Source organism: Dromiciops gliroides, chromosome 1 (assembly GCF_019393635.1).
Source record: "Dromiciops gliroides isolate mDroGli1 chromosome 1, mDroGli1.pri, whole genome shotgun sequence".
Classification (NCBI taxonomy): Eukaryota; Metazoa; Chordata; class Mammalia; order Microbiotheria; family Microbiotheriidae; genus Dromiciops; species Dromiciops gliroides.
In genome coordinates this window covers 220,321,153-220,341,968 of record NC_057861.1, presented here as the reverse complement: position 1 = coordinate 220,341,968, position 20,816 = coordinate 220,321,153, and the positions used below count along the sequence as shown (strand labels likewise).

General features: G+C 37.4%; 1 protein-coding gene across 1 annotated transcript in view; it reads left to right on the top strand.

Annotated features, from left to right (window-relative positions):
* IMPA2 (inositol monophosphatase 2) overlaps window positions 1–20,816 on the top strand; it is an 88,742-nt gene that overhangs the window by 47,257 nt on the left and 20,669 nt on the right. The window contains exons 3-4 of the mRNA XM_043999281.1: window positions 9,279–9,383; window positions 16,151–16,196. Of these exons, the coding sequence (XP_043855216.1) occupies window positions 9,279–9,383; window positions 16,151–16,196 (151 nt within the window). The remainder of the gene's footprint in view (window positions 1–9,278; window positions 9,384–16,150; window positions 16,197–20,816) is intronic.

Below are 20,816 nucleotides of genomic sequence, written 5' to 3'. Positions count from 1 at the left end.
GGGAGAGGGAGAGATATTTCCTTGTGTGAGTAAGTTGCTGGCTCTTTTAACAAAAATAAAAAGAAAAATAGAAAATCCACAAAAACAAAGCATTAACATGATCTTATCTCCCATTTGTCTGGTTAAACAGACTAAAATCAAAAATAGGGTAATTAGGGAGTTTAAAAGGTCCATTCGAAAAAATTTAAAGGGAAAACACAGCCAGTGCGCCAGTACTTAGCAGTTTAAAGGGTAGGGGAAATTTCTTACCCAACCGGAAGATCAGAAGTGAGGTTCAGCTGTCCCTTCGTGGTCGCCATCTGTTAAGGGCTAAAATTCTAGCTAAACTGTCTAAAATATCTAATGAGTGGTCGCCAATAAATTATAAGCTTTAGCAAGAGTTAGACTTTTAAGCATTTATTAAGGAGAATAAGAATTTGGTAAAGAGAGAGAAAAAGGCCTAGATTCCTATCTATTAAAGGGAGAGCACATTTCTAGCTCCCTTCTCCGCCAGAGTCCAGAGGAAAAGAGCGCGAGACTGAGCGCCAGTCTCTTCCTTCCTCCTCCCACTAGTCCGCGTCACTTCCTGAATCCTGAAGAAAAGACTCCTGGTCTTGCCCTCAAAGACCTTCCCTTCATGGGCAGAACTCTTCTACAGTAAGTATCCAGCAGGTGGCATTATTCCAATCGTTACAATATATAATCAGCTAGGGGCAGCTAGGTGGCATAGTGGATAAAGCATTGGCCCTAGATTCAGGAGTACCTGAGTTCAAATCTGACCTCAGACACTTGACACTTAGTAGCTGTGTGACCCTGGATAAGTCACTTAACCCTCATTGCCCTGCAAACAAACAAAAAACAAAAACAAAAACAAAAGCATATATAATGAACTACCAAGTCCTTTCCAATATCTGTCCATAACATCTCTCTCTCTGCTTTATTCCCAGTGGCCCTCACTACCACCCGTCTCAACTATTGCAATGGATATTCCCATCTATATTGTCCTTTCCTCAAGATATTCTTCATATTGCTGCCAACCTAATCTTCCTTGTTGATATGTCTATATCACTTTGAGCATTCCAAAAATGGAATGGAGCCTTCTTTGTGAGTGAGGTAGTAACTTCCCGATCCCTGAATGTGTTTAAACAAGAGCTACCTGTCCAGGGTTAAGAAATGGAGTAGAATAGATTCCTGCAGTAGGAGAGAGTTTGGATGAGACTCTCTAAAGTCTAGGACTCTATGTATGTGTCTAAAGAACTTTTTAATTGCCTTCAACACTTAACTTGTTTTGTAGCACATAATAAGTACTCAGTAAAGATCAGTTGATTGATTAAATGTGACTCACCAATTGCAAGACTCCAAAGGGCAGGGATCCTGTCATATTGGTGTTCCTAACATATATTAATAATAGAAGCATTTATAGAGAGCTTTAAAATATTAAAAGGTAGGTGCTAATATTATCCCCACTTTATAGATGAGAAAACCGGGGCAGACAGATTAAGCAATTTGCCCAGAGTCACAGAGCTAGTAAGTGTTGGAGGAGGGATTTGGAACTCAGGTCTTCCTGATGCATCCCATGTACCACTTAGCTGCCTCTACACAGTGGGTCACATAGTGCTTTGCACATGCAAATTTATCAATGAATTTTTAACAAATGAACAAATGAGTGAATAACTTCAAATGAGTGAATAGCTCAGAAGTATTTATCACATTTGCTAAACTTATCACCTTAACTTAGAACTTTTCTGTTGTCCATTCTTTATCAAATAGCCTCAGAGCTTGTTGCTGGAAGAAAATAGGAAATTAGCTGCATATGTTACATTTTACTTTGCATAGATCTCATTTAATTTTATGAAATTTTAAAATATGGCATTTCCCCCAAGGATATTTATATAACCTTATGAAGACATGAAGGGTAGATGTTTGAGAATGACTTTTGTCTTTCCTCCTACATGTCTTGTAGGTATCTGCTTCCTAATGGAAGAAAAAAGTTTCAGAACCAACATCTCTCCCCATTATCTGGGGTGTCTCCTTTACATGTAATGATTCATTGCTCTTCGCTTCACAATCCCTCCTGATTTGTTTTCAAAGCATTATCAGCCTTTTCTGTGGCTTAAGTTTGTTAAAGCCAAGCAGCATTTATCATGCCAATTAGTAGTTAATCTGCTTCTTTTGTATATATATTCTAAGGGTGTGCACCCTTTTTCTTTTAAAATGTAATAGCAAATTATATAAGACAGGAAAACTTAAGTAGTTACAGGAGTTAGCTTTCAAAGCCAGATCTTGCCCTAGGACTTGAGCTGTCCTGTCACCTCTAGGATCAAATATAAAGTCTTCTGTTTTAAATCTCTTTGTAACCTGGATCTTTCTTACCTTTCTTGTCTTTCCTCACTTTACTCCTCTTCATGCCAGGTACACTGGCCTACTTGAAGTTCCTAGAACATGATGTTCCATCTTCCTATCTCTTTTCGTTGGCTGTCCCCAAATTATTTTTTTTCTCCAAATTCTTGAATGCTTGGCCCCCTCACCTAATGCCTCTTGGTCTCCCTGATTTCCATCAAAAACATATCTATATGGAAGCCAGGAAAGCCAATAAGCGTGGGTGATGGGGTATTTGTACATATATGCATATGCATATATATAATGTACATATGTAATGTATGTACCTAATAATTTATATCTCATATCCTTTGCGAAGAAGAGAGGAAGGTATGTTTTCTCAATGGAATTCTTTTGAATAATTCACTTGCTCCAGGGAAGTTTGAGAGGAAAAAAGAAAACACAAATTTAAAAATGTCTTGACTGTTTTCCAAATTATTCTTCAAAGGCCCTCCTAAACTCTAAGAAGGCAAATAGAATTAGTGATTGCTAAATGATTAAGGTTTATTCCAATTGACATCATAAGTATAATTTATCATACATCACAGTTGTTCTTTTATGTGTCATATGTACACTTTATAGTATACTGAGGCGCTTATTGAATGAAGAACATTGGGCTAAGATTCTGGTAACTTGGGTTATATTTCTGTCTATCATACTAACTGACCACATGAATTTTAACAAGTCACTTCATTTGTTTGGGTCCTTTTCCTCTTGTTTCAGTTATTTCTTCCACTGAACTCTGTATCTAACCCCTAATAGGAACTTAATAAATGCTTATTGATTAATCATAGATTGATTTGGGCATAATCTTATAATTTTGCATAACTAAAGGTAGAGCTATAATTTACTGTCAGGTATTTAGTTTGTATTGATGTAAATGGCAATTGTTCTTATGGGAAATAAATTATCTGCCTTATGATATAGTTTCATTTTGTTGAAAAGTGCCGGTGAGCTGAACTCTGTGGGTGTATGGCAATTATTTTATGACAGCCTACTGTTACATGATACCCATGGATATAAAACTGGGAAAACTTCCTAGAAATTCCTTCCTTTAGGGCCTTGTTTCACTACCTTATCCCCACATCATACTTCTATTTTGCCAGCAAAAAAAGAAAACAGCTGGGGAGTAGGAATAGAATGTTTCACTGAGATAGAAGACAAAAGAATAAAACTGAAACAAATCAACTTCTTCCAGGACTTCATCTAAAATGTAGGTTTTTAATGGTCTTCAGATATTACATAACTCTTGCAAACAGGAAATCCTTGCTAATAACTCATTGAAATCCATTGTTGGAAGCTGTTCCTTCATTCCCTGGGAACTTACCACCATACCACCGTACCACTACACCACCATACCACCATATGTAAGCTGAATTACAAATTCATAAAATCTTATGGTTGGAAAGAATCTCAGAGACCATCAAGACCACTTGTTTCATTTCTTATATGAGGAAACTGAAGCTCCAGAGAAATTAAGTGACTTTCCTAAAGACATCCAATGAATTAGTGGTAGATCTAGAAGTAGAATGAACTAGGCTTTGGTCTTATGGTCTTTGTACCACATTACACACTGCCTTTCATGTAGTTGAAGGTAAGTCTGCCTCCAGCCTTCTCTTCTTCCAGTTAAAGTCCCAAATTACTTAGTCTTTCCTATTTCCTAGTACTTTTAAAATATTTTTTATTTTTTGCAAGGCAATGAGGGTTAAGTGACTTACCCAGGGTCACACAGCTAGTAAATGACAAGTGCCTGAGGCCAGATTTGAACTCAGATCCTCCTGAATCCAGGGCTGGTGCTCTATCCACGGCACCACCTAGCTGCCCCTTTCCTAGTACTTTTATCTGAATGTTTTCTTTTATTACATTACATTTTTAAAAATTAGAGAGGATTATGAGTTTTGTATAAACTTAAAAGCCGGGGCAGGTAGGTGGCGCGGTGGATAGAGCATAGGCCCTGGAGTCAGGAGGACCTGAGTTCAAAGCCAGCCTCAGACACATGACACCAGCTGTGTGACCCTGGGCAAGTCACTTAACCCCAATTGCTTCACTAAAAATAAATAAATAAATAAAAAACATTTTTTAAAAGCCAGCTAACTATCTACTGAGTTATCTGAGAGATGACAGAGCAGACATTCTTTTGAAGAACTTCCCCCTGCTAGCATACAGAGAAAGCATAATGAAATTTTTCTACCATCAGTTCAGATCAATAAGTACTAATTAAGTACCTAGTCTGTGACTAGCATTGCACCAAGCACTGGTGTTACAAAGACAAAAAGGAAAAATGCCTTCAATAAACTTATCTTCTATTGAGAGAAAACAACATGTAAAAGAAAATTAAATAAAATATATCCAAAGAGATCTACTGGCAGAAGAGTACTAGGAACTGGAGGATTAGGATAGGTTTTCTATTGGACGTGGCAACTTTGAGTTGATCTTTGAAGAAAACTATGGATGCTAAGAGGAAGAAGTAAGGAATGCATTCCAAGCATGGGAGACAGACTATACAAAGCCTGGAGATGGGAGATGGGATATTAGATACAGAGAACAGCAAGGAAGTGAGTTTGACCAGACCATAGACTATATGAAGAGTGTAATAGGCAATAAACCTGGAAAGGCAGGCTGGAGCCTAATGGTAAAAGGCTTTAAAACCTAAAGAAAAGTTTGGGCTTTATCCTAGAGGCATGAGGGAGCCACCAGGCTGGTTAGTGACATGGTCACACCAGTGCTTTAAGAATATCAGCCTGGCAGTTGTTTGGAGGATAAATTAGAGGGCAGAGATTTGAGAGAAGACCAGTTAAAAGACTATTGCAGTAGTCCAAGGGAAAGCTTACGAAGACCTAGAGTGGTGGTTATGTATATGGAGAGAAAGGAATGGATAGGAAACATACTGGGAGGGGGCAGCTAGGTGGCACAGTGGATAAAGCACCTTTGCTGGATTCAGGAGGACCTGAGTTCAAATCTGACCTCAGACACTTGACACTAGCTGTGTGACCCTGGGCAAGTCCCTTAACCCTCATTGCCCCACAAAAAAACCAAACAAACAAACAAAAAAAAAGGAAACATACTGGGGATGAAGAATCAGTAAGACTTGACAACTGATTGAATATGAGGATGCAAGAGTAAGAAGGGTCAAAGTTGACTGAATTTGTGGAAATGGGTGATTTGAAGGATAGTGGTACCCTGAAGCTAGGAAGAGGATGGAGTTGGGAAGGGAGAAGATAATGAATTCTATTTGTGCATGTTAAATCTGAGTTGTATTTGTCCTCTTTGGTATTCTCGAGCAAGACATTTTATCTCTCTGTTCCAGGAATTTTCTCTTGCCATCCGTTGGGTTTAGAATGCTTTCTCTCGTTTATATGTACTGGCTTCCTTGGCTTCCTTTAAGTCCCAACTAATATCCTGTCTTCTACAGGAAGCCTTTATCAACCCATCTTAATTTGAGGGCTTTCCTGTTCACAATTATTCCCTATTTATTCTGGATCTAGCTTGTTTGTATATATTTTCTTTCTTGTTTTCTCCCACATTAGATTATGAGCTCCTCTAGGGCAGGAATTTGTCTATTATGTCCTTTTGAATTTCCTGGACCTACCACAGTAGGCACTCAATAAATGTTTATTGACTTGACTGACAGAAATGACTGAAGGTTATCTACATGGAAATGTTTGCTAAAGTTGTCTATGCAGCACTAAAGTTCAGAAGATTGTTTGGCACTCAATATACATAGATTGGGGATTCATCTGTGTAGAGCTGATAAGTGAAGCAAGGGGAACTAAGATATTGTGTGTGTGTGTGTGTGTGTAAGAGAGAGAGAAAAGGGAGAAAAGAGGAATGGAGAGCCCAAGGCACCATCTTGCAGATAACATGACACATGGATGATGACCCAGTGAAGGAGACCAAGAAGAAAGGACAGACAAGCCAGAGGAAAATCAGGAGAGAGCACTGAAGTGAAAAACTTGGGGAGGAGAGCATATTGAGCTGAGGGAGGATCGTCCATAGTCTCAAAATACAAAAAGATCAAGAAGGATAAGGACTGAGAAAAGGCTTTCATCTTTGACGATTTATTTATTTATTTTTTGGTGGGGCAATGAGGGTTAAGTGACTTGCCCAAGGTCACACAGCTAGTAAGTGTCAAGAGTCTGAGGCTGGATTTGAACTCAGGTCCTCCTGAATCCAAGGCCAGTGCTTTATCCACTGCGCCACCTAGCTGCCCCACTCATCTTTGACAATTAAAAAATCATTTGTAACCTTGGGGCAAGTAGTTTCAGTTACGTGATAAGGTTGGAAGAAATGAGTGTGGTGTGAGCAAATAAAGGCAATGAATAACTTTTTCTGGGAGTTTTTCAGGGTTTTTGTTGTTGTTTTTAAGGAAGGGGAGATATAGGATAGCTTGAGGGAATGGTAGTGTTGTATGAAGGTTTTTTTCTTTTTTTCCTTAAAGATTGGTAAGATTTAGGAATATTTTTAAGGAGTATGAAAGCATCTCAAAACCTCAGATGGGGAAGCTAGGTGGTACAGTGGATAAAGCACCAGTCCTGGATTCAGGAGATCCTGAAATCAAATCTGGTCTCAGACATTTGACACTTACTAGCTGTGTGACCCTAGGCAAGTCACTTAACCCTCATTGCCTCCCCCCCCCCCAAAAGGGAGAATGTTTGAGGAGGGAAACATTCATTTAGGGGACAGATAGGTGGCTCGGTGAATAAAGTACCACCTTGGATTCAGGAGGACATGAGTTCAAATTCAGCCTCAGATTCTTGACACTTATTAGCTGTGTGACCCTGGGCAAGTCACTTAACCCTCATTGTTCTGAAAAAAAAAAACCCCCCAAAACAAAAACAAACAAAAACTTCAGAGTTGGAAGGTATCAAGTCATCTAGTGCAACCAAAACCTGAACAAGAATCCCTACTATAACATACCTAACAAGGGGTCATCCAGGCTTTGAAGATCTCTTGTGAAGGAGAACCCACTGTTAGGAGGACTTACAACCTAGAGCAGGGGGCTAACTCACCCAAAGAATTGGAGGCTCATCACAAATATTGGAAAATAAAAAGAGATTTATTAGGAGAGAGGACTATATGGCTGGGGGACAGATCATTGTGGAGATTGTCTTGCTTGTGTGAAAGAAGACCTGGTCTTTTGTATGTTACAAAACAAAGGGGAGGGGAGGGCAAGATAACTGTGAGGGGATCTTTGAATAATGGAGCATCACTAGGATATGCACCATCCATCCATATCTTGCATATATCATCTTTTTTTTTTAATTTTTAATGTATAAGGTATTTTATTTTTTCCGTTACATGTAAAGATAGTTCTCAACTTTTGTTTATACAAGCTTTACAATTTCAGATTTTTCTCCCTCCCTCCCCTCCCTCCCCCCTCCCCTAGACAGCAGGTAATCTGATATAGGTTATATCTATATATCTCTATACATATACATATAGATATAGATATATACACACACATATATATACACATAATAACATTAATCCTATTTCTGCATTAATCCTGTTACAAGAGAAAGTATCAGAACAGTGATGCAAAACCTCAAAATAGAAAAAAAAAAACCAACAGCACCCAAAACAAAAGAAATAATATGGTTCAATTAGCATCTATACTCCACAGTTCTTTCTTTCTTTTTTTTTTCTTGGATTTGGAGATCCTCTTCTATCATGAGTTCCCTGGAACTCTTCTGTACCATTGCATTGGTGAGAAGAATATAGTCCATCACAGTAGGTCAACACTCAATGTTGATGATACTGTGTACAATGTTCTTCTGGTTCTGCTCATCTCACTCATCATCAGCTCACATAAGACCCTCCAGGTTTCTCTGAACTCTTCCTGCTCATCATTTCTTACAGCACAATAGTATTCCATTGTATCCATATACCACAACTTGTCCAGCCATTCCCCACTTGATGGGCACCCCCTCAACTTCCAATTCCTTGCTACCACGTAGAGAGCAGCTATAAATATTTTTTTACATGTGGGTCCCTTTCCCCCTTCCATGATTTTCTTTGGGCAAAAGACCTAAAAGTGGAATTGCTGGGTCAAAGGGTACTGCATATATCATCTTGCAGACCTTGGTATTGCTTATCAGCATACCAGGGTTGTGCTCATGACACCCATTCCTGAGGTGGGAGACAGAGATGCCTTTCCCCTGGGAAAGGTCAAGGATTCCTTGGGGGTTGGGGTCCCTCGTCCCACTATACCCCTACTTTCTTTTTATTTTTTTCTTTTAGTGAGGCAATTGGGGTTAAGTGACTTGCCCAGGGTCACACAGCTAGTAAGTGTTAAGTGTCTGAGGCCGCATTTGAACTCAGGTCCTCCTGACTCAAGGGCCAATGCTCTATCCACTGTGCCACCTAGCTGCCCCTGTACCCCTACTTTCAAAGGAAACTCATTCCACTTTTATGTACCTCTGTTAGGAAGTTTTCCTTAATCAGGACTCTTTGCCTCCTTGAATTTTCTACCTATTGCTTCTAGGGCTGCTATCTAGGGATATGCAGATTGAATCTAATCCCTCTTCCCGACCACAGCTTTTCAGATATTAGAAGACTTTTCTCCTGTTTCCCTCTTAGTCTTCCCTTCTCCAAGCTAAACACCCCCAGATCCTAGACAGTGTGAACAATTATGTCCTTTGAAAATTAGGGCTCAAAGCAATTTGAAACTATTGTTACACAGTGTTGAAGAATTTGAGTCATTTGGATAAATTCCTAACAGCTGAAAATTAGTGTAACTCTAATAGAAATTGACCATTAATATTGTGGATTCTATTTCTCCTGTAAAATAAAGGTTTTGAACTACATGATTAATGATCCCTTCTAAAATTCTATCATTCTATCAGGAAAACAAGGTGGGGAATTTTCCAAACACTGGTAGGCGCCTTATAAGTCATTGGCTGATTCTATTTTAATCATAGGTTCATTGCAGAAGAATCTACTGCTGCCGGGGAAAAGTGTGTCCTCACAGACAGCCCTACCTGGATCATTGACCCTATTGATGGTACTTGCAACTTTGTACACAGGTATGCATAAGATCATGAGGAATCTTTAATTCCTGTTTGTAATTCCTTTTTATATTAGGGGTTTTATTCTCCTAAAGTGGTATTTTTTTTTAGATTGAAATGTATGAACAAAAAAATTAATAAATTATAGTCTGAATACTATTGATGTAATTTGTTTAAAGGAGCATTTGCTATGATTGCGAGTGAACCTCTTAGTGGGTTTCAGGGAAATGCCATGCACAATTGTTTAAAACCTACTGTGTCAACATATTTAAAAGAAAAGTAACCACTATAGTAAATCATCCATTCAAATGTGTCATTGATGATGATAATGGTGATGAATTTCATAATAATCAAGATGTTTAAAGGAAAAACAGAAAAAAATCAGTATTTTAATGTTGAAATGAAAAAGTCACCAACATTTAACATAGATTATCTAATTAGAAAAATGGATATTAAATTTATTTTTAGTATAGTATTATTCTAGTTAAATGTAAATATAGTTTTGAACATTCATTTTTGTGAAATTGAGTTTCACATTTTCTCCCTCCCTTTCCTCCTTTCCTCTTCCTTCCCCAAGACAGCAAGCAATATGATATAGGTTATATAGTATAATCATGTTAGATATATTTCTACATTAGTCATGTTATGAAAGAAGAATTGGGAAAAAAAAGGAAAAGCCACAAGAAAGAAAAAACAAAAATAAAAGTGAAAATGATATGATCTGATATTCATTCAGACTCCATAGTTCTTTTCCTGGATGTGGAGAACATTTTCTATCATGAGTCTTTTGGAATTGTCTGGGGTCATTATATTGCTAAGAAGAGCTAAGTCCATCATAGTTGATCATCGCACAATGTTGCTATTATTGTATACAATGTTCTCCTGGTTCTGCTCACCTCACTCAGCATCAGTTCATGTAAATCTTTCTAGATTTTTCTGAAATCTGCCTGCTCATCATTTGTTATAGCACAATAGTATTGCATCACATTAATATACCACAACTTGTTTAACCTCTCCCCAATTGATGGGCATCCCCTCAATTTCCATTTTTTTGCTACCACAAAAGGAGCTGCTATAAATATTTTTGTATATATGGTCCTTTTTCTTTTTTTTTCATCTCGAGATACAGACATGATATTGCTAGATCAAAGGACATGCACAGTTTTATAGCCCTTTAGGCACAGTTCCAAATTGCTCTCCAGAATGATTGGATCAGTTCACAACCCCACCAGCAATGCATTGGTGTTCCAATTTTCCCACATCTTCTCCACCATTTGTCATTTTCCTTTTCTGTCATATTAGCCAATCTGAGAGGTGTGAGGTGGTACCTCAGAGTTGTTATGATTTGCATTTCTCTAATCAATAGTGATTGAGAGCATTTTTATATGACTATGGATAGCTTTAATTTCTTTACCTGAAAACTGCCTGTTCATAATGGGTATCAAATTTAGAAAATAAACAGTTTGGAAAAGTATAATCTAAATGCTATTTGTAACTTATATACATATGTATTAAAGGTATTTGTATTACTGCAAACAAAAATCTAAGATTTCAGATTAGAAAAAGGAAGAAATGATTCCAAAAGCTTATTGTATTAAGATGAACAACATAGTTGCAGACCTAAGAGCAATGTGCAATAAATAAATAACTGGAGATGGGAAATTTGATAGACATGTATTAAGCCCTGGCTGATCCAGAATGAAAGAACATTATAGTTCTAGTGTACTCTGTTACAACTGGCTTGAAAGAGCAAAGACAGTCCCAATGCGACAAAGAGGCCCATGTTAGTTGAAAGTTTAGTTGAAAAGTTATTTGAAGAGCTCTGGACTAGAAGTCAGGAGACTGAGTGACTCACATATACTAACCTTGTGACCTTGGGTAAATCATTTAACCACTTTGTTTCAGTTTCCCTATCTACAAAATGTTTATCATAGGATCATAGATTAATAGTTAGAGGAGACCTTAGAAGTCATCTAGTGAATCTACCTACACTTTATTTTGAAAGGGAGAAAAATGAAGCCAAAAGAAGTTAACTGACTTGCCCAAGGTCACAGATAATAAATAGCATAGTCAAGTCCTTTGACTCCAGAGCCAAAACTCTTTGTGATATACCTCATGACCTTCCATAACAGTACTCATAGTACCTCCCTCACAGGACGGCAATGAGGATAAAATGTGCACATGTATACACACATACATAAATATAAGCACTTCTCTGATAGCTTTAGTTAACAGAATAAATATGAATTAAATAGTACTTTGCTACAAATAAACTATAAAGAGAAGAATTAAAGCTATGATTTTCTTTTTTTTGTTTGTTTGCTTTTTTATTTTGCTTTTTGTTTTTGTGGGGCAATGAGGGTTAAGTGACTTGCCCAGGGTCACACAGCTAGTAAGTGTCAAGTGTCTGAGGCCACATTTGAACTCAGGTCCTCCTGACTCCAGGGCTGGTGCTTTATCCACTACACCAACCTACTGCCCCCCAAAGCTATCATTTTCTTCTTTTTTCTTTCTTTCTTTTTTTTTTTTGTGGGGCAATGAGGGTCAAGTGACTTGCTCAGGGTCACACAGCTAGTAAGTGTCAAGTGTCTGAGGCCATTTCAGGTCTTTCTGAATCCAGGGCCAGTGCTTTATCCACTGCGCCATCTAGCTGCCTTGCTATCATTATCTAAAAGTAATTTATCTTGCCCGGATGTATACCAGCTAAAGTGCTAATACCAACTGATATTCAGTACTTTTAAGGTTTATGAAGCACCTTACATATGCATTATCTCATTTGAGCCTCAAAAATGCCATGAGGTAGGAGCTTATAGTCTTATTACAACCATTTTATAGGTGAGAAAACTAAGACTCAGAGAAGTTAATACAACCAGCAAGAGAATCAAATTGAAAAATCTGACTCCAAGTCCATTGCATTAGCTGCCATTCCAGCTATTTCTGAAACAGATCTCATATTGAGTGCTCAAAAATAAGGTGTAGCACCACCACATGAACACTGACCTGAATTATAGGTGCCAAGTTGGCTCAATGGTGTGTGCTTGCAGATTTAACCCTATATAATTTTATTCAAATATAAAATCATAGTGGTTGGAGGGTGTGAACTTAGAGGCAAAAAGACCTGCATTCAAGCCTTATCTCTAACATGTAATGGTTATGTGAAACTAGGAAAATCATGTAATCTTTCAATGTACCAGGCAACTCCCTAAGACTAAAATTGTATTCTACTCATTTTTATGTGCATTTTCATAGAGTCATTAATCATCAAATTGTTTGGCTACTCCTCTGTCTGTAGGCATCTTTACAATTTATATGTAGAACTGTTTTTTGTATTAAATACTCGAAATTTGATTGTATTTAGCAAACATTTATTAAGCACTTCTCATGTGCAAGGTGCACATCTCTAGGTGCCATGAAAAAGCAGCTGCCTTTAAGTAGTTTACATTTACCGGGCATATAGGCCTGAATACAAAAGATATAGTTAGAGGTCTTTTTACTCCATAACCCAAGCTTCTATACCACGATATCTTGACTGAGGAAGTCATTTGAAGGGTTATAGTGCTTAAGAATCCAGGCAGGAACTGAACTTAGGGATTTGCAGAGAACTAAAAGGTGACAAAAGTCATGACCATGTGAATTATACAGGTCTAAAGACTTCCAAAAGCCTTTTGATGATTCATATGCAAGATTTGTATCCTTTTTAATGAGATTGAGACATGGACAGGCATGTTTCTAAGGATTGGCATTTAAATAATGGTTTTAGTTTTCAACATTCTGCTGGGAAGATATTTTGCTTTTTTCTTTTATTGGCAAAAATGTTTAGAATTACCCAAAGAGGGGTTTGGTTTGGTTTTTTTTTTCATTTAATTCAATTTAATTTAATCTTTTCTAGCCTTGTAGCCCTAAATTAGACACTAATAAAGTTTTGAACTCCTAAGGCCTAACAGAAAGTTAAAATTTGTGAGATTCATCTACAATATAAAATGAGAGGGTTAATCATGACATACAAGTTCACTGATGTGCAGGCTATATATGAGACATAGCTTAAGTCTCTGGCTTCTTGGGATCCCAATAAGTATTAAATATGGTAGCAACACCTGTGTAGAGCTGGTGACCAATGACTTGTCTCAAGGATGTTATTGTTGACAGATGGAAGCAGGCTGGCATTGTGTCACCACTATTGTTGTGGTTGGGTAGTGGCTGACCCCAGAGCAGGTCCCTTTTCTTACCTAGTATCTCCTGTGTTTTTTTAAATAAATTATTATTGCTATAGACACTAGTTTTGGGTAAGCATATATTAATTTATTTATCAATATTATACCAGTAAAGCATTGACCACATGTCTCCCTAACTTCTTATGGTCTCAGGCCCCATGGTAGAGAAAGCAGGGAAAGAACTTCAGCCTGCCAGTTAGCTCCAGGAGGAGAAAAGCCCCAAAAGACCCATGCCGAGAGACAGCTGGTGGTCTCAAGGAACCAAGAGAAGCTCAGAACATGCCCTAAAAGCCCCAAAATACCCAGAAGACCTTTAAGACCTAGAAGACCTTTCATTGCATCTTCCAAAGGCTTTTTTTTTTAATCTTCTTTTGATTGAGGGGGATCATTGTACATTGGTCAAAGCTAATTGGTTAGCATCATTCAGTTCCATTGGTTGACATGACTTGAAGGTGTTCTACATTAAAATGAACTCTAGAGACAACATCTGGGAAAAGAATACAAAAGACCCTTACTCAGATTAAGGCAAAGTCCTTTATCTATGTGTGGTTTAATTTCATCCATCCTTAACTGATTTAGACAAAAGACTCTTATCTCTATTACTTTTGTTCCCTTGGGTTTGTCCCCAATGAGATTTATTAAAGTTTTTAGAACTGGACTTGGGTGGGGGGGAGGTGGAGAAAGGACTGAGGAAGCGATCTCTGGGTCCCCTAAGAAATCTATTTTTAATCATTATTTTCTCACACTCCCCACCCAGAAAACCTTTACATTCACTCCCCCCTCCACTTGAAGAGTTTGGGGATTATGCCTTTTTTTGCTGTTGAGGATATGTCCTGGCATTTCACTGGGATATGATCCAAAACTGGGAGGCTTAAAGAAGTAATCCCTAAATGGGCACTATAATTGTGGTCTTTTGACAAATGCTAGCTCACACAGGATCAGTCAGTCAACTAGTATTTATTACAGGCTCACTATGTGCCAAATACTGTGCTAAGTACTAAGAATACAAAGAAAGATAAAAGATAGTGCCTTGTCTTAAGGTGCTCACTATCTATGATTTATAGCTAGAAGAAATATTAAAGGTCATCTAATTTAACTCCCCTAATTTCACAGATGAGGAAACTAAGGTCTCAAATGGTGACTTGCCCCATATCGCACAGATTCTCAGTGGCAAAGTTGAAGTTTGAACCTCAGTCCAATGACTCCAAATCCACCACTGTTTTCATATTGCTTCGTAATCAAATGCAAGCTTGGGTAGTTGATGATAAGGGGCGTCTAGATGACACAGTGGATAGAGTACTGAGCTTGGGGACAGGAAGACTCATCTTTGTGAGTTCAAATCTGGCCTCACACAATTAGTAGCTGTGTCACCCTGTTTGTCTCAGTTTGCTCATCTGTAAAAATGACATGGGGGCGGCTAGGTGGTGCAGTGGATAAAGCACTGGCCCTGGAGTCAGGAGGGCCTGAGTTCAAATCCGGCCTCAGACACTTGACACTTACTAGCTGTGTGACCCTGGGCAAGTCACTTAACCCCCATTGCCCCGCAAACAAAACAAAACAAAACAAAACAAAACAAAACAAACAAACAAAAGACATGGAAAAGGAAATGGCAAACCACTCCAGTATCTTTGCCAGGAAAACCTCAAACTGGGTCACAAAGAAGCACAACTGAAGCTGTTGGGGGGGACTTGTGACCTGTATGGGGGTGGGGGTGGGGGGCTAGCTCATCCAAAGAATTGGAGGCTCATCAAGAATCTTGTAAAATAAAAAGAGATTTATTAGGAGAGAGGAAGATTTAGCTGGGGGTGAGGAGAGAGACAGATCACTATAGTGACTATCCCACTGGAGTAAGAGAAGACCTGGTCTTTTTCTATCTTTACAAAACAAAGGGGAGAGAAGGGTGAGATAACTGTGAATAACTTTGAATAATGGCGTATCAGTAGGACAAGCAGCATCCACCCATATCATCTTGCCAGCCTTGATATTGCTTATCAGTGTACCAGGGTCATGTTCGGCCGCCCCTTATTCCTAAGGTGAGAGACAAAGCTGCTTCTCCCTTGGGAAAGTTTTAAGGATTCCTCGGAGGTTGGGATCTTTACATTTCTTGGGGTCCCACTACATTCCCACAACAAAACAACAGAACAACAACAAATTGATAATAATAGCTGATGTTTAATGTTTGCAAAGCCCTTTATAGGAATTATTTTATTTGATCTTTCCAATAATAACTCAGTAAGGTAAGTGCTGAAGGTATCGTGCATTTTAAAGATGAGGAGGCTGAAACTTTGGAAATTAAATGGTTTATCCAGAGTTATAGATGGTCAGGAGTAGCACCACCACTGCCCTTCTCAGATCATTTTTCTTCTTTCAAATTATTATCAGATTATAACATGGTGAGCTGAGAATGTTTGTTATGGAGTTGGTTTCCAAGGTTCTAGAAGCAGGGAAAAATAAAAAGTAACAATGACAACCCTTCCCATAATACCCCACAATGGCTGTTAGGGGCTTGTACATTTATAAAGATCTTCAGGATTTGTTTATATGAAAAATCATTGTGTTTGGTTTTCTTTGCAGATTTCCAACAGTGGCAGTTAGCATTGGATTTGCTGTTAATCGAGAGGTATATTGTCTGTGTGTATGTCTGTCGTATGTGTACATAGAATGTTTTCTTATAAGTGGGTAATCTAAAATAATAAAATATATAAATAAATAAACAAACACGGCCTTGGAGTCAGGAGGACCTGAGTTCAAATCTGGTGTCAGATACTTAACAGTTATTAGCTGTGTGACTCTAGGCAAGTCACTTAACCCTAATTGCCTCACCAAAAAAAAATAATAATAATAATAAAATAAATAAATAAAAATAAGTGGGTAATTTACAGTTGGCTCCGAATCATGCAACAATATAAAAGACAGAAGTAGTTGTGTCTGTATCTGCTTGTTTAATCATCCTTCCTTGAAAGCTTTGTGTAGTTACAACCTCAGGACCTGGGCCCCACTCCTCCCCATAGGGATATTCAGTGTTGACAACTAAATCTAGGCATAAGTCTCTCTAACGTGCAAATAAAACCCAGCATAGCAAACAAATCTAAACCTGTTGGAGTCAGGATGGGAGGGAATGGGGGGGGGGGGTGGAGTGAGGGTATGTAGGTGTGGCTTTTCAGTTTTCCTTTCTTTCCAACTTGGTACTAAGTGGCTAGCTTCTGCTTTTACTCCAGTTGTATGGTAGCACTGTTAGGAAAATTATATTTATAAGACCAATAAAAAGAAGCTCATGACTGGCTTTCAGCAAACAAAATTTTAGATCAATTATTCAATCACCAAGTATTTATTAAATATGGATTATGTGCTTCGTATCAGAGAAGATACAAAGACATGAAACAGTTGCTGTCCTCAAGGACCTTATATTCTATTGGGAAAGACATATACATGTATATGTATATGTAGGCTCATATATACATATATGTTCACATATAAAAAATTAATACAACTTAATTTAGAAGAAGACACTAGTAGCTGGGTAAATCAGCAAAAGTTTTGTGTAGAAAGTGGTAGATCTACATTTCTAGATGGCAATTTATATTTATATAGTGCTTTATATATGTTGTAAGTCCTCTGATCTTCACAACAAACCTTTGAAATAGAGACTAAAAACCATAGTATATAATTATTGTATATTTAATAAACAAATTGAATCAGTAGAGACCTTGAAACAAATAGATGGCTAGGTGGCATGATGTATAGAATGCTGAAAATGGAGTCAGGAAGACCTGACTTCAAATCCAGCTACAGGTACTTAATAACTTTGTGACCCTGGGTAAGACCTATCTTCCTCAGTTGTCTCATTTTTAAAATAGCAACAGTAATAACATCTACCTCATAGGGCTATTGTAAGGATAAAATAAGAGATCTGTAAAGCACTTCACAAATCTTGAAGTGCTATATAAATACTAGCTATTATTATAATTATTATTGCTATAGTTTTTCCCCTTCCTGGCTTCCCTTGTGTTCTCATGTATAAGTTTTATTATCCCCATTTTAAAGAGGAGGAAACTAAAGCTTAGAAAAGATAACTTGGGGGCGGCTAGGTGGTAGAGTGGATAGAGCACCAGCCCTAGAATCAGAACCTGAATTCAAATCCAGCCTCAGATATTTGACACTTACTAACTATGTGACCTCCGGCAAGTCACTTAACCCTGATTGCCCCCCCCCCCCCAAAAAAGATAACCTGGCCAATATCACATCACAAACTGTAAACAATAATAATACTATAGACCAATTACTTGGTTGTTTATGTTACACAATGCCTTCTTTTAGGTTTTGTTTTGTTTTGTTTTGTTTTGTTTTTGTTTTGTTTTGTTTTGTTTTTAGTGAGGCAATTGGGGTTAAGTGACTTGCCCAGGGTCATACAGCTAGTAAGTGTTAAGTGTCTGAGACCAGATTTGAACTCAGGTACTCCTTACTCCAGGGCTGGTGCTCTATCCACTGCGCCACCTGGCTGCCCCTACACAATGCCTTCTTTAACTAAAAAATCTGTAAGGCAAGGAAAAGGAATATATTGACTAAGGAACAAAAAAAAAAAAAACTATACCAAAAAGTCCTAGAGCTGTAAAGAACAACTTATAATTGATTCATCTTGTGCTTATTGAACAAACCACCTAAAAGCACTGTAATTATTCTTTATAGGTTATTTCAAAGCCTTTGACTCAGTTCTGTACTCTTGGTTTATTCATATACTGCAAAAATATAAAATAGACCATACTATAGTGGGGATGTTTGTTGTCCCTATTAAAAAATTTTTTTTCATTTAAAACACACTACTAACACAATGTTGAAGACCATTGATTCAAAACATGGCATTTTTCAGAGAGTTGAGCACCTTATGGTTCTAACTAACCTTAAACCCACTATTATACTATTATTACTATTCCTAAATGGAAATGAGTATGACTTCCAAGTTAGAGAGTCATAGATTCCAAAAGATCTTGTTATTATTTATACTTAAAAAAAAAATTTTATAGAGAGAGGTAGCTGTGGTGTAGTGGAGAGTTGGCTTCTGTGAGGTTTAAAATCTAAATGTGTGGTCGCCTTAAATTAGAAGTTTTAGCACCAGTCTTTGGGCATTAAGCATTTATTAAAGCATACCAGGTATTCATGTGGGAATTCAGTAAGTTAAGAAAAAGCCTATCTAGCCTAGAGTTCCAGCTGGTTAGGTTCTTCCTTATGTCCTCCTCCACAAGCCTGCTTCAACCGTGAACTCCTCTCAAACTGAGTGTGGAAGTTTTTTATAGGTCTGGAGCAAAGGTGGTCCTTACACAGTGCTTCAAGCTGATTGGTCCATTTGGTTCACTGTACTTGAAGGTGGTCTTGAGTTGAGTTCAAAGTCCTTAGCTTCTGAGAACAATACCTCCTTAAGGGCCAGCCAGGTGTGGTTATAATCCAATTAACTTGAAGTAGGCTAATCAACAAAGTCAATCACTCTCACTTAATCAGTTTCATTAATTTCCCGGTGGGGCTTTGAGTATCTGCCAAAATCCCATTATTTTCTCACATTTCAGAAACAAGAAACAAACCTGGGTTCTAGGCTTACTTCTGATACATACTGTCAGTTGACCCAAAACAAGTCACTTAACTTCTCAATGTTCTAGGCAACTCCCTAAGATGATAAGTTACAGAAAATGTTCTGACCTGCTTGGTAGAAGAAGTTTCCTCATCCTGGAATTTTCTATGAAACCACAGTTCCAATCCTTATGACTGTCTTTTATTACCTACATTTCCCAATGTAGGAAATTCTACCTCCCTGTCCTTCTCAAAAAGCTATGCCTTAAAACAAAGGATTAAAAAGAGGAAAAAAAGAAATCAGTTCAACAAAACTAGCCAACAAATAAGTATGACATTGTCTTCAGTGTTCCATATTCATGGTCCAAAAAGGAGACCCCGACAAAGAAGGGGGAGAGAGGTGACTTCTCATATCTTTTCTTTGGCACTGAGCCTGTAGTTACCATATTTTCACAGTAGTCAGTATCAATTGTTTTGTTGTTGTTTCTATTTTGTAGTTGGGCATATTGTTTTCCTGATTCTGCTTGCTTCACTTTGTATCAATGTATGTGTCTTCTCATTCTCTATTCATCATGTTCATTTTTTTAATGACACAACAATATTCCATAACATTCATGTATTTAACTTGTTGAGCCAGTCCACAATCAATGAGAATCTTCTTTTTCTAGTTCTTTGTTACAACAAAAATAGCTATAAATATTTTGGTATGGTTAGGGCCTTTCTTTTGTTGTTGATCTGCTTGAGATATATGCCTAACAGTGGAATCTCTGCATCAAAGGGCATGGAGATTTTAGTCACTTTCTTTTTTATTTTTTTTAGTCACTTTCTGTGCATAATTCCAAATTACTTTCCAGAATGGTTGGACCAGTTCACAGGGTTCTCTTCAGTACACTAGTATTTCCCCATTGACTACACCCATAATTTGTCATCTTTGCCAATTTCCTGAGTAAATGACTAAATCCTCAGGGTTGTTTTGATTTCGATTTCTCTTATTATTAATGATTCAGAGCATTGTTGTTAATCACCACATCAAAATATCTTATTAGTCATTTGATGTAAATAGATATTCTAAAATTATATGACTACTGAAAAATAACTTAGCCTCTCCATCTTGTGAAATCATTCCCAATGACTTAAAATGTCTATTTTGACTTCACAAATATAAAATTCTTGATGTACATTAAAAATGGATACTGCATTCTTTGACCTTGAATTTGGAGGTTAAATTAAACCAAAGGATGAAGGTGATACTTAAAAACACCTTGACACAAGACAAAGAAAGCATCATATCATTAAGGGAAAACAGTAGCTACATATATCAAAAGATTTACTACCATCGTAAAATCAAAACTTAATAGAAAGAACATATTTAACATAATATCTCCATGATTCTAGTTCGGTATAGCTTGGGTGTATATATTTTTTTGTATTTTGAAATGGACTATAACAAATTTGGAAAGTATAATACCAAACCCCCATATAATATTAACAAAACAAAGGACATTATCATAGTGGCTAATGTAGAGGACTGATAGATATTCTCAAAGTATATGACAAAGAATTTTTTTTAATTTAAACTATTGGAACAAGCAGCTATCATGTCATTAAGCAATAGTAGAAGCTGACACATCTTATCTATTTTACAGATTTAGATGCAAAAGTAGAATCAAAAAGTTTACCA